Below are 17,809 nucleotides of genomic sequence, written 5' to 3' on the forward strand. Positions count from 1 at the left end.
GACCCCACTGCCGCCCCAACGACCCCAACTGACCCCACTGCCGCCCCAAAGACCCCGACGACCCCAACGACCCCAACGACCCCAATGACCCCAATGACCCCATCTGACCCCACTGCCTCCCAAAGACCCCGACGACCCCAATGACCCCAACTTACCCCCATCTGACCCCCATCTGACCCCACTGCGGCCTCAATGACCCCAATGACCCCAATTGACCCCCATTCACCCAACTGTCCCCCGTGCCCCCCATTCCCCCCTATGCCCCTAGTGCCCCCATGCCCCCATTGCCCCCCATGCCCCCCATTCCCCCCTATGCCCCTAGTGCCCCCATGCCCCCCATTCCCCCCTATGCCCCTAATGCCCCCATGCCCCCCATTGCCCCCCATGCCCCCATGCCCCCCATTGCCCCCTATGCCCCTAATGCCCCCATGCCCCCCATTGCCCCCCATGCCCCCCATTGCCCCCTATGCCCCTAATGCCCCCATGCCCCCCATTGCCCCCATGCCCCCCATTGCCCCCTATGCCCCTAATGCCCCCATGCCCCCCATGCCCCCTATGCCCCTATTGCCCCCATTGCCCCCTATGCCCCCAGTGCCCCCTATGCCCCCCATTGCCCCCCATTGCCCCCTCTGCCCCTAATGCCCCCATTGCCCCCCTTTGCCCCCCATTGCCCCTAATGCCCCCATGTCCCCCATTGCCCCCCATTGCCCCCTCTGCCCCTAATGCCCCCATTGCCCCCCTTTGCCCCCCATTGCCTCCCATGCCCCCATGCCCATTGCCCCCATTGCCCCCTATGCCCCTAATGCCCCATTGCCCCCCATTGCCCCCTATACCCCCAGTGCCCCCCTGCCCCCCATTGCCCCCTCTGCCCCTAATGCCCCCCTGCCCCCTTTGCCCCCCCGCCCCCCCGCCCCCACCCCACCCTGTCGTAGTGCTTGAAGACGTCGGATGCGGCTCTCAGCTCCAGGACCCCATAAAGCACCAACTTGCAGAACGCAGCCAGCAGCGTCCGGCGGCGGTGCAGCGCCTCCAGGCGGCCCTCGGGGTCCTGGGGGGCTGCGGGGACAATGGGGACCAGGGGGACATTGGGGGCATTGGGGGCAATGGGGGCATTGGGGGCAATGGGGGCATTGGGGGCATTGGGGGCAATGGGGGCATTGGGGGCAATGGGGGCAATGGGGGCAATGGGGGCAATGGGGGCATTGGGGGCATTGGGGGCAATGGGGGCAATGGGGGCATTGGGGGCATTGGGGGCAATGGGGGCAATGGGGACACTTTGGGGACACTTAGGGGACACCTTAGGGCACCTTGGGGACACTTAGGGGACACCTTGGGGACATGTTGGGGACACGCTGGGGACACCCTGGGGACACTTAGGGGACACTTAGGGGACATGTTGGGGACACTTAGAGGACACTTAGGGGACACCTTGGGGACACCTTGGGGACACGTTGGGGACACATTGGGGACACGTTGGGGACACCCTGGGGACACCTTGGGGACACGTTGGGGACACCCTGGGGACACCTTGGGGACACTTAGGGGACACATTGGGGACACGTTGGGGACACCCTGGGGACACCTTGGGGACACTTAGGGGACACATTGGGGACACGTTGGGGACACTTAGGGGACACTTTGGGGACACCTTGGGGACACTTAGGAGACACTTAGGGGACCCCCACCGGCGCTGTGGGTGAAGACGTGGTCCAGCAGGAAGGCCGCCAGCTGTGCCCGCAGCGCCGCGTCGGGGACAATGCGCAGAGGGGACATCAGAGCTGCGTCACCGCGTGTCACCGCAGGGCCCAGCACCAGCAGGAGGTCACTGAGCGCCACAAAGGCCTGGGGACAGCGGGGACAGCGGGGGTGGGGGGACGTGGGGGCACCAAGGGGACGTGGGGACATTGGGGGGTGGGGGGACATTTTGGGGTGGGGGGACATGGGGACACCAAGGGGACGTGGGGACATTTTGGGGTGGGGGGATGTGGGGACACCAAGGGGATGTGGGGACATTTTGGGGTGGGGGAACATGGGGACACCAAGGGGACGTGGGGACATTGGGGGGTGGGGGGATGTGGGGACACCAAGGGGACTTGGGGACATTTTGGGGTGGAGGGATGTGGGGACACCAAGGGGACGTGGGGACATTGGGGGGTGGGGGGACATGGGGACACCAAGGGGACTTGGGGACATTGGGGGGTGGGGGGACATGGGGACACCAAGGGGACGTGGGGACATTTTGGGGTGGGGGGACATGGGGACACCAAGGGGACTTGGGGACATTTTGGGGTGGGGGGACATGGGGACACCAAGGGGACTTGGGGACATTTTGGGGTGGGGGGACGTGGGGACACCAAGGTGACTTGGTCATCAAATGTCACCCAATGTCCCTCAATGTCACCCAACGTCGCCCAACGTCACCCAACCCAACGTCACCCAATGTCACCCAACATCAATCGAGGTCACTCCATGTCACCGAATGTCACCCAACGTCACCCAACGTCACCCAACCCACCGCCGCCCAGTGATGTCACCCCACGTCACCGCTGTCCCCCGCTGTCCCCCGCTGTCCCCACCTCCTCCCTCACGGCTGCGTCGCCGTCGCTCAGGGCGCTCTGACACAGCGCACAGAAGGCGCCCGTGGTGCCACGCAGGGACTGCAGCTCCTCCTGGGGACAGCGGGGGACACGTGGGGACACACGGGGACACGGGGGGACATGGGGGGTCACATGGAGACACGTGGGGACATGTTGGGACACATGGGGACACGGGGGGACACATGGGGACATGTTGGGGCACATGGGGACACGTGGGGACATATGGAGATACATTGGGACACATGGGGACACACGGGGACACATGGGGACACGTAGGGACAGGTGGGGACATGGGACACGTGGGGACACATGGGGACATGTTGGGACACATGGGGACACGCAGGGACACATGGGGACACGTGGGGACACATGGGGACATGTGGGGACACATGAGGACACATGGGGAACACGGGGACATGTGGGGACACGTGGGGACACATGGGGAACACGGGGACATGTGGGGACACGTGGGGACACATGGGGAACACGGGGACATGTGGGGACACGTGGGGACACGTTGGGACACGTAGGGACACGTAGGGACACGTGGGGACACATGGGGAACACGGGGACATGTGGGGACACGTGGGGACATATGGGGACATGTGGGGACACATGGGGACACGTGGGGACACATGGGGACACACGGGGACACATGGGGACACATAGGGACACGTGGGGACATGCGGGGACATATGGTGATGGTGACACACAGTGGCAGTGGTGACAGCAGTGACAGATGACAGAGGTGACAGTGGTGGCACACAGCGACAGAGGTGACAGAAGTGACAGTGGTGGCAGAGGTGACACAGTGATGGTGACAGATGGAACAGAGGTGACAGAGGTGACACACACGGATGGTGACAGAGGTGACAAGGGTGACAGGTGACAGAAGTGGCACACAGTGATGGTGACAGGAGGTGACAGAGGTGACAGGTGACAGCTGACACACAGGGACGGTGACAGGAGGTGACAGAGGTGACACACAGGGATGGTGACAGAGGTGACAGGAGGTGACACACAGGAATGGTGACAGAGGTGACAGGTGACAGAGGTGACACACAGGGAGGTGACAGAGCTGACAGAGGTGACAGAGATGACACACAGGGATGGTGACAGGTGGCAGGTGACAGAAGTGACACACAGGGATGGTGGCAGAGGTGACAGAGGTGACAGTGGTGACAGAGGTGACACAGGGATGGTGACAGAGGTGACAGAGGTGACAGGAGGTGACACACAGGGATGGTGACAGAAGTGACAGAGGTGACAGAGGTGACAGAGGTGACACAGGGATGGTGACAGAGGTGACAGAGGTGACAGAGGTGACAGAGGTGACAGGTGACAGCTGACACACAGGGATGGTGACAGGAGGTGACAGAGGTGACAGAAGTGACAGAGGTGACACACAGGGATGGTGGCAGAGGTGACAGGAGGTGACAGAGGTGACACACAGGGATGGTGGCAGAGGTGACAGAGGTGACAGGTGACAGCTGACACACAGGGAGGTGGCAGAGGTGACAGAGGTGACAGAGGTGACACACAGGGATGGTGACAGAGGTGACAGGGCCATCCGTCCCCCCTGCTGTCACCGCACCTCGGTGGCGGCGCTGGCGCGGAGCTGTGACAGCTGCCACAGGAGGTGCAGGTGGGCGCAGGTGATGGCGGGGACAACAACCTGGGGGGGGAGGGGGGTTGGTGGCACCCGGGGCGGCCGTGATGTCACCGTGATGTCACCGTGATGTCACCGTGACGTCACCCGGTGTCACCTGAGGGGGCACCTCGCCCGTGTCGGCCGAACGTTGGAGGAGGAGGAGGAGACGTGGGAGGAGACGCCATGGGGTCAGGTTGTGGGAGCTGTGGGGACATGGGGACAACGTGGGGACAACGTGGGGACGGCGTGGGGACGGCGTGGGGACGGCGTGGGGACAGCGTGGGACATGGAGACAGAAGGGGGGCAGAATGGGGACATGGGGACAGAATGGGGACAGAATGGGGGCAGAATGGGGACAGAATGGGGACAGTGAGGGACATGGGGACGGTGTGGGGACAACGTGGGGACAATGTGGGGACAGCGTGGGGACGGCATGGGACATGGAGACAGAAGGGGGGCAGAATGGGGACATGGGGACAGAATGGGGACAGAATGGGGGCAGAATGGGGACAGAATGGGGACAGTGAGGGACATGGGGACGGTGTGGGGACAACGTGGGGACAATGTGGGGACGGCGTGGGGACGGCGTGGGGACAACGTGGGACATGGAGACAGAAGGGGGGCAGAATGGGGACAGAAGGGGGGCAGAATGGAGGCAGAATGGGGACACTGTGGGACATGGGGACGGTGTGGGGACAACGTGGGGACAGTGTGAGGACATGGGAACAGAATGGGGACAGAATGGGGACAGTGAGGGACATGGGGATGGTGTGGGGACAACGTGGGGACAATGTGGGGACGACGTGGGGACGGCGTGGGGACAACATGGGGACAGTGTGGGACATGGAGACAGAATGGGGGCAGAATGGGGACATGGGGACAGAATGGGGACAGAACGAGGACAGAATGGGGACAGCGTGGGACATGGGGACGGTGTGGGGACAACATGGGGACAGCGTGGGGAAATGTGGGGACAGCGTGGGACATGGAGACAGAATGGGGACAGTAGGGGACATGGGGACAGTGTGGGGACAACGTGGGGACAGCGTGGGACATGGAGACAGAATGGGAGCGCAAAGGGGCAGAATGGGGACAGTGGGGGACATGGAGACAGAATGGGGACAGTGGGGGACATGGGGACGGTGTGTGGGGACAACATGGGGACGGTATGGGGACATGGGAACAGAATGGGGACAGAATGGGGACATGAGGACATGAGGACAGAGTGGGGACAGTGTGGGGAATGGGGACAGTGAGGGACATGGGGACAGAATGGGGGCAGAATGGGGCTGAGTTGGGGACAGTGTGGGACACGGGGACGGTGTGGGGACAGAATGGGGACAGCGTGGGGACATGGGGACAGGGTGGGGACACAATGGAGATAAGGGGACGTGGGGACATCATAGGGACACGGTGAGAGGACCCTGCGGGGGCAGAGGGGACAACAGCACCCCTGGGGACATTGGGGACGTCACTGGGGACACTCACGCAAAGATGGCGGCCAGGCGCCGCAGGGTGGCGGCCATATTGAACAGCTCCTCCTCATCCAGGGATGCCGACTGCGGCTGCGGGCGCCCCGATGTCCCCATCAGTGTCCCCTCCCCACTGTCCCCCACCCCGATGTCCCCATCAGTGTCCCCTCCCCATTGTCCCCCACCCCGATGTCCCCATCAGTGTCCCCTCCCCATTGTCCCCCACCCCGATGTCCCCATCAGTGTCCCCTCCCCACTGTCCCCAACCCCGATGTCCCCATCAGTGTCCCCTCCCCACTGTCCCCAACCCCGATGTCCCCATCAGTGTCCCCTCCCCATTGTCCCCCACCCCGATGTCCCCATCAGTGTCCCCTCCCCACTGTCCCCAACCCCGATGTCCCCATCAGTGTCCCCTCCCCATTGTCCCCAACCCCGATGTCCCCATCAGTGTCCCCTCCCCACTGTCCCCAACCCCGATGTCCCCATCAGTGTCCCTCCCCACTGTCCCCAACCCCGATGTCCCCATCAGTGTCCCCTCCCCACTGTCCCCCACCCCGATGTCCCCATCAGTGTCCCCTCCCCACTGTCCCCCACCCCGATGTCCCCATCAGTGTCCCCTCCCCACTGTCCCCAACCCCGATGTCCCCATCAGTGTCCCCTCCCCACTGTCCCCCACCCCGATGTCCCCATCAGTGTCCCCTCCCCACTGTCCCCCACCCCGATGTCCCCATCAGTGTCCCCTCCCCACTGTCCCCCACCCCGATGTCCCCATCAGTGTCCCCTCCCCATTGTCCCCCACCCCGATGTCCCCATCAGTGTCCCCTCCCCACTGTCCCCAACCCCGATGTCCCCATCAGTGTCCCCTCCCCACTGTCCCCAACCCGATGTCCCCATCAGTGTCCCCTCCCCATTGTCCCCAACCCCGATGTCCCCATCAGTGTCCCCTCCCCACTGTCCCCCACCCCGATGTCCCCATCAGTGTCCCCTCCCCATTGTCCCCCACCCCGATGTCCCCAACTCAACCCCACTGTCCCCACTTTGGTGTCCTCACCCCAGTGTCCCCCTCCCAACCTCAATGTCCCCATCCCAAAATCCCAATGACCCCATAACCCCGATCAGAATCCCATAACCCCACTAACAACCCCATAACCGCCCCATAACCCCCATAACCACCCATAACCCCAATACTCCAATCCCCCCATAACCCCCGATAACCCCCCATAACCCCCCATAACCGCCCCATAACCCCCCATAACCCCCATAAACCCCCCATAACCCCCCATAACCCCCCATAACCCCCCATACCCCCATAACCCCCCATAACCCCCCATAACCGCCCCATAACCCCCCATAACCCCCATAACCCCCATACTCCAATCCCCCATAACCCCCCATAACCCCCCATAACCTCCCCATAACCCTCCCATAACCCCCATAACCCCCATAACCCCCCATAACCCCCCATAACCCCCCCATAACCCCCCATAACCCCCCATAACCCCCATAACCCCCATAACCCCCATAACCCCCCATAACCCCCATAACCCCCCCATAACCCCCATAACCCCCCATAACCCCCCATAACCCCCATAACCCCCCATAACCCCCATAACCCCCCATAACCCCCCATAACCCCCCATAACCCCCCCATAACCCCCCATAACCCCCCCCATAACCCCCATAACCACCCATAACCCCCCATAACCCCCCATAACCCCCATAACCGCCCCACAGACGCCCAGCAGCTCCCCGCCGTCCCGCTCCCACTTCCGGCTCAGTTCGTCCACCAGGCGGCTCCGCACCAGATCCCCCCGCCCGCACAGCGGCAGCTGGGGGTCGCAGAAGGAGCCCAAGGCGCGGGCGGCCGCCCTCAGCAGCTGCGGCCGGGTGTGTTTGAGCAGCAGCTCCTGCAGCTGCGCCAGGGTCTGAGCCAGCGCCTGCGGGACGGAGGGGGGCCGTGGGGTGGGGGGGGATGTGGGGTGCGGGACCCCGTGGGGTGGGGGGTCCTGTGGGGTGGGGGGTCCTGTGGGGTGGGGGGACCCGTAGGGGTGTGGGGTCCGTGGGGTGGGGGGTCCCATAGGGGTGTGGGGTCCTATAGGGGTGTGGGGCCCTATAGGGGAGTGGGATCCTGTAGGGTGTTGGGTCGCTGTGGGGCGGTGGGGTCCCTATGGGGCAGTGGTGTCGCTGTGGGGCGGTGGGGTCGCTGTGGGGCGGTGGGGTCCCTATGGGGTGGTGGGGTTGCTGTGGGGCGGTGGGGTCGCTATGGGGCGGTGGGGTTGCTATGGGGCAGTAGTGTCGCTATGGGGCAGTGGTGTCGCTATGGGGCGGTGGTGTCGCTGTGGGGCGGTGGTGTCGCTATGGGGCGGTGGTGTCGCTATGGGGCAGTGGTGTCGCTATGGGGCGGTGGTGTCGCTATGGGGCGGTGGGGTCGCTATGGGGCAGTGGTGTCGCTATGGGGCGGTGGGGTCGCTATGGGGCGGTGGGGTCGCTATGGGGCGGTGGTGTCGCTGTGGGGCGGTGGGGTCGCTATGGGGCAGTAGTGTCGCTATGGGGCGGTGGTGTCGCTATGGGGCAGTAGTGTCGCTATGGGGCAGTGGGGTCGCTATGGGGCAGTGGGGTCGCTGTGGGGTGGTGGGGTTGCTATGGGGCAGTAGTGTCGCTGTGGGGCAGTGGTGTCGCTATGGGGCGGTGGTGTCGCTATGGGGCAGTAGTGTCGCTATGGGGCAGTGGGGTCGCTATGGGGCGGTGGTGTCGCTATGGGGCGGTGGTGTCGCTATGGGGCAGTAGTGTCGCTATGGGGCGGTGGTGTCGCTATGGGGCGGTGGTGTCGCTATGGGGCAGTGGTGTCGCTATGGGGCGGTGGTGTCGCTATGGGGCAGTGGGGTCGCTATGGGGCGGTGGGGTCGCTATGGGGCGGTGGTGTCGCTATGGGGCAGTAGCGTCGCTATGGGGCAGTAGCGTCGCTATGGGGCAGTGGGGTCGCTATGGGGCAGTAGCGTCGCTATGGGGCAGTAGTGTCGCTATGGGGCAGTAGTGTCGCTATGGGGCGGTGGTGTCGCTATGGGGCGGTGGTGTCGCTATGGGGCAGTAGCGTCGCTATGGGGCAGTGGGGTCGCTATGGGGCTCCCGCTGACCCGCTCCATGCGCGCGGCGCTGAACACCCTGAGCTCCATGCAGCCCAGCAGCTCCAGCAGCGCCAGCACCTTGTGGGCGTCCACCGAGAACTGCGGGACGGCGCCAGCGTGTCCCCAAAGTGCCACCAACGTGTCCCCAAAGTGCCACCAATGAACCCCCAAAGTGCCACCAACGTGTCCCCAAAGTGCCACCAGTGTGTCCCCAAAGTGCCACCAGTGAGTCCCCAAAGTGCCACCAGCGTGTCCCCAAAGTGCCACCAATGTGTCCCCAAAGGGTCACCAGCGTGTCCCCAAAGGGTCACCAATGAGTCACCAAAGTGCCACCAACGTGTCCCCAAAAGGCCACCAACGTTTCCCCAGAGGGCCACCAATGAGTCACCAAAATGTCACCAACGTGTCCCCAAAGTGCCACCAATGAGCCTCCAAAGGGTCACCAGCGTGTCCCCAAAGTGCCACCAATGTGTCCCCAAAGGGTCACCAGCGTGTCCCCAAAGTGCCACCAATGTGCCCCCAAAGTGCCACCAAGGTGTCCCCAAAGGGTCAGCAGCGTGTCCCCAAAGTGCCACCAACATTTTCCCAAAGTGCCATCAATGAATCCCCAAAAGGCCACCAACATTTTCCCAAAGGGCCACCAATGAGTCACCAAAATGTCACAAGCGTGTCCCCAAAGTGCCACCAATGAGTCCCCAAAGTGCCACCAATGTGTCCCCAAAGTGCCACCAGCATGTCCCCAAAGTGCCACCAATGTGTCTCCAAAGTGCCACCAATGTGTCCCTAAATTGCCACCAATGTGTCCCCAAACTGTCACAGCATATCCCCAAAATGTCACCAATGTGTCCCCAAAGTGCCATCAATGAGTCCCCAAAAGGCCACCAACGTGTCCCCAAAGGGCCACCAATGAGTCACCAAAGGTCCACCAATGTGTCCCCAAAATGTCACCTCTGTGTCCCCAAAGTGTCACAGCGTGTCCCCAGAATGTCACCAACGTGTCCCCGAAGTGCCACCTCCGAGTGCCCCCATCGTGTCACCTCTCTGTGTCCTCCCAAAGCGTCACCTCCAGCTGTCCCCAAGGCCCCCCCGTGTCCCCCAGTGTCCCCTCACCTTGGCCAGCAGCCGTGGCAGGACGGGCGCCATGCAGTGGCTGAGCCTCGCGCGCTCCTCCGCCTGGGGCTGCGGCTGCTGGGGACAAAGGGCTGCGGTGACACCGCCACATCCACGTCCCCAACGTGTCCCCAACGTGTCCCCAGGGTGTCCCCTAAGTGTCCCCAATGTGTCCCCAGGGTGTCCCCAAGGTGTCCCCAACGTGTCCCCAAAGTGTCCCCAGGGTGTCCCCAAAGTGTCGCCAGGGTGTCCCCTAAGTGTCCCCAAGGTGTCCCCAAGGTGTCCCCAGGGTTTCCCCACTCTGCCCCCAGGGTGTCCCCAAGGTGTCCCCAAAGTGCCTCCAAAGTGTCCCCAAGGTGTCCCCAGGGTTTCCCCACTCTGCCCCAGAGTGTCCCCAAGGTGTCCCCAAAGTGTCCCCAAGGTGCCCCCAAAGCGTCCCCAGGGCTTCCCCAGTCTGCCCCCAAAATGTCCCCAAGGTGTCCCCAGGTTGTCCCCAAGGTGTCCCCAAGGTGCCTCCAAAGTGTCCCCAAAGTGTCCCCAGGGTTTCCCCACTCTGCCCCCAAAGTGTCCCCAAGGTGTCCCCAGGGTGTCCCCAAAGTGTCCCCAAGGTGCCTCCAAAGTGTCCCCAAGGTGTCCCCAGGGTGTCCCCAAAGTGTCCCCAAGGTGCCTCCAAAGTGTCCCCAAAGTGTCCCCAGGGTTTCCCCACTCTGCCCCCAAAGTGTCCCCAAGGTGTCCCCAGGGTGTCCCCAGAGTGTCCCCAAGGTGCCCCCAAAGTGTCCCCAAGGTGTCCCCAGGGTGTCCCCTAAGTGTCCCCAAGGTGCCTCCAAAGTGTCCCCAAGGTGTCCCCAGGGCTTCCCCACTCTGCCCCCAAAGTGTCCCCAAAGTGTCCCCAGGGCTTCCCCAGTCTGCCCCCAAGGTGTCCCCAGGGTGTCCCCAAAGTGCCTCCAAAGTGTCCCCAAGGTTGCCCTGAGATGTCCCCAGGTGTCCCCCAGGTGTCCCCAGGTGTCCCCAGTTTGTCCCCGCTACCTTCCTGGGGTTCCTCCGTCCCGGGGGGGGCCGTCCCTGCGTCACCCGCGTGGCGATGGCGGCCAACAGCTCCAGGAGGACCTTCTCTTGGTGGTCAGTGAGGGCTGGGGGGGGACTGGGATGGACTGGGATGGACTGGGATGGACTGGGATGGACTGGGGGAGGACTTCAAGGGACTGGGAGCACTGGGATGGACGGGGAGGGGACCCAGAAGGGAACTGGGGGGACTGGAGACCCCAGTATCTCTCACTGACGTCCCAGTGACGCCCCAACCCCTCCCAGCGCCCCAGTACATCCCAGTGCCTCCCAGTACATCCCAGTACCGCCCAGTGCCATCCCAGTACATCCCAGTGCCTCCCAGTACATCCCAGTGCCTCCCAGTACATCCCAGTACCGCCCAGTGCCATCCCAGTACATCCCAGTACCTCCCAGCGTATCCCAGTGCCATCGCAGTACATCCCAGTGCCTCCCAGTACATCCCAGTACCGCCCAGTGCCATCCCAGTACATTCCAGTACATCCCAGCGTATCCCAGTGCCATCCCAGTATATCCCAGTGCCTCCCAGCAGATCCCAGTGCCTCCCAGTGCCATCCCAGCACACTCCAGTTTCTCCCAGTGCCATCCCAGTCCCTCCCAGTGCCATCCCAGCACACCTCAGTCCCTCCCAGTGCCATCCCAGTATATCCCAGTCCCTCCCAGTGCCATCCCAGCACACTCCAGTTCCTCCCAGTGCCATCCCAGTCCCTCCCAGTGCCATCCCAGCACACCTCAGTCCCTCCCAGTGCCATCCCAGCAGATCCCAGTGCCTCCCAGTGCCATCCCAGTATATCCCAGCGCCTCCCAGCACAGCGCAGTAAACCCCAGCGCTATCCCAGTCCCTCCCAGTCCGTCCCAGTGCCCCCAGTCTCACCGTCCCTCAGCAGGATGGCGCTGATCCCATCCCAGTCCCTCAGCCGCTCCCCGGCGCAGTCCCACAAACTGTCCACCAGGTAGGCGCTGTGCTCATGGAGCTGGGGGGGGGCAGCCCCGTGTCACCCCAACGTTACCTCAATGTCACCCCAATGTCACCCCAATGTCACCCCAACGTCACCCCAACGTCACCTCAATGTCACCCCACTGTCACCCCAATGTCACCCCAACGTCACCTAAATGTCACCCCAATGTCACCCCACTGTCACCCCAACGCCACCCCAACGTCACCCCACTGTCACCCCACTGTCACCTAAACGTCACCCCACTGTCACCCCACTGTCACCCGACTGTCACCCCAATGTCACCCCACTGTCACCCCACTGTCACCTAAACGTCACCCCAATGTCACCCCACTGTCACCCCACTGTCACCTAAACGTCACCCCAACGTCACCCCACTGTCACCCCACTGTCACCTAAACGTCACCCCAATGTCACCCCAATGTCACCCGACTGTCACCCCAACGTCACCCCAACGTCACCCCACTGTCACCCCGTCACCCCAACGTCACCCCACTGTCACCCCAATGTCACCCCAACGTCACCCCATCTCACCCCAATGTCACCCCATTGTCCCCCCCGTCTCCCCATGTCCCCCCAATGACCCCCCCACGCCCCCCCATGTCCCCCCATGTCCCCCCATGCCCCCCTATGTCCCCCCACGCCCCCCCACGCCCCCCCATGTCCCCACGCCCCCCCATGTCCCCCCATATCACCCCATGTCCCCCCACGCCCCCCACGCCCCCCCGTCACCTGGCTGCTGATGAAGAAGTCCAGCAAGGCGTGGAGGAAGCTCTGGTTGTCAGCATCATGGCGGGGCTGCAGGAGGCTGGGGGCCGGGGGGACAAGGGGGGACAATGGGGGACAAGGGGGGACAGTAGGTGACAATAGGAGCCAATGGGAGCCAATGGGAGCCAAATGGGAACCAATGGGAACCAATGGGAGCCAATGGGTGTCAATGGGAGCCAATGGGAGCCAATGGGAGCCAATGGGTGTCAATGGGAGCCAATGGGAGCCAATGGGAACCAATAGGTGCCAATGGGTGTCAATGGGAGCCAATGGGTGTCAATAGGTGTCAATGGGTGCCAATGGGTGTCAATGGGAACCAATAGGTGCCAATGGGTGTCAATGGGAGCCAATGGGTGTCAATGGGAGCCAATGGGAGCCAATGGGTGTCAATGGGTGTCAATGGGAGCCAATGGGAGCCAATGGGTGCCAATGGGTGTCAATGGGAGCCAATAGGCGCCAATGGGAGCCAATGGGAGCCAATGGGTGCCAATGGGTGCCAATGGGAGCCAATGGGAGCCAATGGGAGCCAATGGGAACCAATAGGTGCCAATGGGTGTCAATGGGAGCCAATGGGTGTCAATGGGAGCCAATGGGAGCCAATAGGCGCCAATGGGAACCAATGGGAACCAATGGGAGCCAATGGGAACCAATGGGTGTCAATGGGAGCCAATGGGAACCAATGGGTGTCAATGGGAGCCAATGGGAGCCAATGGGTGCCAATGGGTGCCAATGGGTGTCAATGGGAGCCAATGGGTGTCAATGGGAGCCAATGGGTGTCAATGGGAGCCAATGGGAGCCAATAGGCGCCAATGGGAACCAATGGGAACCAATGGGAGCCAATGGGAACCAATGGGTGTCAATGGGAGCCAATGGGAACCAATGGGTGTCAATGGGAGCCAACGGGAACCAATGGGTGTCAATGGGAGCCAATGGGAGCCAATGGGTGTCAATGGGAGCCAATGGGAACCAATGGGTGTCAATGGGAGCCAATGGGAGCCAATGGGAGCCATCGGGTGCTGCCGGTACCTGCGGTACAGGAAGAGCCCGGCAGCGGCCGCCAAGGCGCGGTGTGAGCCGAACAGCGCCGGGTAAACGCGGTGCCGGTCCGACGGGGGCAGCGCCTCGGGGAGCGTCCTGGGGGCAGCGCCGCCTGCCTCACCGGCACCGCCCCACAACCGCCCCACAACCACCCCAGAACCGCCCCACAACCGCCCCACAACCGCCCCAGAACCCCAGAACGGCCCCATGACCCCATACCAGCCCTATGACCCCATAACGGCCCCATGACCCCATAACGGTCCTATGACCCCATAACGGCCCTATGACCCCAGAACCACCCCAGAACCCCATAATGGCCCCATGACCCCATAATGGTCCTATGACCCCATAACGGCCCTATGACCCCATAACAGCCCCATGACCCCAGAACCGCCCCAGAACCCCATAACGGCCCCATGACCCCAGAACGGTCCCATGACCCCATAACAGCCCTATGACCCCAGAACGGCCCCATGACCCCATAACAGCCCCATGACCCCATAACAGCCCTATGACCCCATAACAGCCCCATGACCCCATAACGGCCCCATGACCCCATAACAGCCCCATGACCCCATAACGGCCCTATGACCCATAACAGCCCCATGACCCCATAACGGCCCTATGACCCCATAACAGCCCCATGACCCCAGAACGGTCCTATGACCCCAGAACAGCCCCATGACCCCATAACGGTCCTATGACCCCATAACGGCCCTATGACCCCAGAACGGCCCCATAACATCCCTGTGACCCCATAATGTCCCCATGTCCCTGTTTCCCCAATCCCCAGATCGGCCCCATAACGGCCCTATGACTCCATAACGGCCCTATGACCCCATAACGGCCCTATGACCCCATAACGGCCCCACGTCCCCAGAACGTCCCCAAGACCCCATAACATCTCTACAACCCCTTAATGTCCCCACATCCTTATAATGGCCCCACAAAGTCCCCATGTCCCCACAGCATCCCCAGGACCCCACAGCGTCCCCGTGTCCCCACTTCCCAAGATCCCCATGATCCCATAACGGCCCCATAATGTCCCAACATCCCCATAACATCCCATAACCCCACAACGTCCCATAACCCCATAACATCCCCATAACGTCCCCATAACCCCACAACGTCCCCATGACCCCACAACAACCCCGTGACCCATAACCCCATAAGGTCCCCAAATCCCTGCGATGCCCCCAAAGCCCCCGGCCCCATTAACGTCCCCATAACCCCATAAGGTCCCCCTGCGATGCCCCCAAAACCCCTCGGCCCCATTAACATCCCCACAACCCCATAATGTCCCCATAACCCCATAACGTCCCCATGACCCCACAACAACCCCATGACCCCATAACCCCATAAGGTCCCCAAATCCCTGCGATGCCCCAAAGCCCCCCGGCCCCATTAACGTCCCCATAACCCCATAAGGTCCCCCTGCGATGCCCCCAAAGCCCCCCGGCCCTATAACTCACCCCAACATCTCAGTCAGCAGCCCCACAACTTCCACCCCCACTTTGGGGTCCTTATCCAACACCATGGCCAGCAGGCGGTCCTACAGACAGCGGGGTGGGGGGGGTTGTGGGGTGGGGGGTGTGGGGTGGGGGATGGGGGGTGTGGGATGTGGGGGGTGGGGGGGTGTGTGGGGGATGTGGGGTATAGGGGGGGGGTGTGGGATGGGGGGGGGTGGGGGATGTGGGGTGTAGGGTGGGGTGTAGGGTGGGGGTGGGGGGTGTAGGGTGTGGGATGGCGGGTGTAGGGTGGGGTGTAGGGTGGAGGGTGTGGGGTGTGGGATGGGGGGAGTGTGGGGGATGTGGGGTGTAGGGTGGGGGGTGGGGGATGTGAGGTGTAGGGTGGGGGGTGTAGGGTGTGGGATGGGGGGTGTGGGATATGGGGGGGGTGGTGGGGTGGGGTGGGGGTGGAAGGTGGGGGTTGTGGGGTGGGGGGCGTGGGGTGGGGGGTGTAGGGTGGGGTGTGGGGTGGGGTGGGGGGTGTGGAAAGAGGGATATGGGGTGTGGGATATGGGGGTGGGGATGTGGGGTGTGGGGTGTAGGATATGGGGGCATTGGGATATGGGGTGGGCACGGGGTGGGGATATGGGGTGGGGATATGGGGTGGGGTTAGTGGGTGGGGATATGGGGTGGGGATACGGGGTGGGGGGTGGGGACACGGGGTGGGGATATGGGGTGGGGTTATGGGGTGGGGATATGGGGTGGGGTTATGGGGTGGGGATATGGGGTGGGGTTATGGGGTGGGGTGGGGTTATGGGGTGGGGATATGGGGTGGGGATACGGGGTGGGTATATGGGGTGGGGATATGGGGTGGGGATACGGGGTGGGGACGGGGTGGGGACACGGGGTGGGGATATGGGGTGGGGTTATACGGTGGGGATATGGGGTTGGGTTATGTGGTGGGGATATGGGGTGGGGATACGGGGTGGGGATACGGGGTGGGGTTATGGGGTGGGGATACGGGGTGGGGATACGGGGTGGGGTTATGGGGTGGGGATATGGGGTGGGGATACGGGGTGGGGATACGGGGTGGGGATACGGGGTGGGGTTATGGGGTGGGGATATGGGGTGGGGATATGGGGTGGGGATACGGGGTGGGGATACGGGGTGGGGTTATGGGGTGGGGATACGGGGTGGGGATAGGTGGGGTGGGGTTATGGGGTGGGGATATGGGGTGGGGATATGGGGTGGGGATACGGGGTGGGGATACGGGGTGGGGATACGGGGTGGGGATATGGGGTGGGGATATGGGGTGGGGATATGGGGTGGGGATATGGGGTGGGGATATGGGGTGGGGATATGGGGTGGGGATACGGGGTGGGGACACGGGGTGGGGATACGGGGTGGGGATACGGGGTGGGGATATGGGGTGTGGGACATGGGGTGGGGATATGGGGTGGGGATATGGGGGTGGGGTTATGGGGTGGGGATATGGGGTGGGGATATGGGGTGGGGATATGGGGTGGGGTTATGGGGGCATTGGGATACGGGGTACGAAGATACGGGGCGTGGGGGATGGGGATATGGGGGAATTGGGGTTTGGGATACGAGATATGGGGCCGGGGTGTGGGGTGCGGGTTTGGGGATGTGGGAGATGAGGACATCGGGATGCAGGACGTGAAATACGGAAACGCAGATGTGGGGTTTGGGGTTTGGGGTTTGGGGTTGTGAGGCTGTGGGGCTGCGGGACTGAGGTTATGGGGCTGTGGTTATGGGGTGATGGAGCTCTGGTTATGGGGCTGTGGTTATGGGGTGATGGAGCTTTGGTTATGGGGCTGTGGTTACGGGGTTGAGTTACAGCGTTATGGGGTTGCAGGACTGTGGTTATGGGGTTATGGGGTTTCGGGGTTATGGGGTTATGAGGTGGTTATAGGGTTCTGGGGTTCTGGGGCTGTGGTTATGGGGTCATGGGGCTGTGGTTATGGGGTTATGGGATTATGGGGTTTGGGGTTCTGGGTTGCAGGGCTGTGGTTATGGGGTTTAGGGGTCATGGGGCTGTGGTTATGGGGTTGCAGGGTTATGGGCTGTGGTTCTGGGGTTTGGGGGTTTTGGGGTTGCAGGACTGTGGTTATGGGCTTATGGGGTTTCAGGGTTATGGGGTTATGAGGTGGTTATAGGGTTCTGTTGTTCTGGGGTTTGGGGTTCTGGGGTGGCAGGGCTGCGGTTCTGGGGTTTGGGGATCTGTGGTTCTGGGGTTGTGGGGTTTGGGGTTTGGGGTTGGGGTTGTGGGGTTGTGGGGGTTGGGGTTGTGGGGTTTGGGGTTGTGGGGCTGTGGGATTTGGGGTTGTGGGGCTGTGGGGTTGGGGTTGTGGGGTTTGGGTTTGGGGTTGTGGGGTTGTGGGGTTGTGGGGTTTGGGTTTGGGGTTTGGGGTTGTGGGGCTGTGGGGTTTGGGGGTTGTGGGGTTTGGGTTTGGGGTTGTGGGGTTGTGGGGTTGTGGGGTTTGGGGTTGTGGGGTTGTGAGGTTTGGGGTTTGGGGTTGTGGGGCTGTGGGGTTTGGGGTTTGGGGTTGTGGGGTTTGGGG

At 62.8% G+C, this 17,809-nt stretch overlaps 1 protein-coding gene and 1 long non-coding RNA gene across 2 annotated transcripts in view; one reads left to right on the top strand and one right to left on the bottom strand.

Moving 5' to 3' along the window:
- STAG3 (STAG3 cohesin complex component) overlaps positions 1 to 17,809 on the bottom strand; it is a 47,509-nt gene that overhangs the window by 11,477 nt on the left and 18,223 nt on the right. The window contains 14 exon segments of the mRNA XM_085215150.1: positions 923 to 1,056; positions 1,686 to 1,842; positions 2,577 to 2,669; positions 4,192 to 4,272; positions 4,364 to 4,451; positions 5,737 to 5,813; positions 7,457 to 7,657; positions 8,855 to 8,944; positions 9,956 to 10,033; positions 10,982 to 11,085; positions 11,892 to 11,991; positions 12,706 to 12,781; positions 13,768 to 13,875; positions 15,252 to 15,331. Coding sequence (XP_085071276.1) covers positions 923 to 1,056; positions 1,686 to 1,842; positions 2,577 to 2,669; positions 4,192 to 4,272; positions 4,364 to 4,451; positions 5,737 to 5,813; positions 7,457 to 7,657; positions 8,855 to 8,944; positions 9,956 to 10,033; positions 10,982 to 11,085; positions 11,892 to 11,991; positions 12,706 to 12,781; positions 13,768 to 13,875; positions 15,252 to 15,331 — 1,467 coding nt within the window.
- Positions 1,693 to 9,187, top strand: LOC146541982 (uncharacterized). The gene is made up of 3 exons (XR_014880794.1): positions 1,693 to 1,821; positions 7,455 to 7,607; positions 8,898 to 9,187. It is a non-coding gene; the product is annotated as an uncharacterized LOC146541982 (long non-coding RNA).

This window comes from Meleagris gallopavo, unplaced genomic scaffold, assembly GCF_905368555.1.
Source record: "Meleagris gallopavo unplaced genomic scaffold, MGAL_WU_HG_1.1 scaffold_7, whole genome shotgun sequence".
Lineage (NCBI taxonomy): Eukaryota > Metazoa > Chordata > Aves > Galliformes > Phasianidae > Meleagris > Meleagris gallopavo.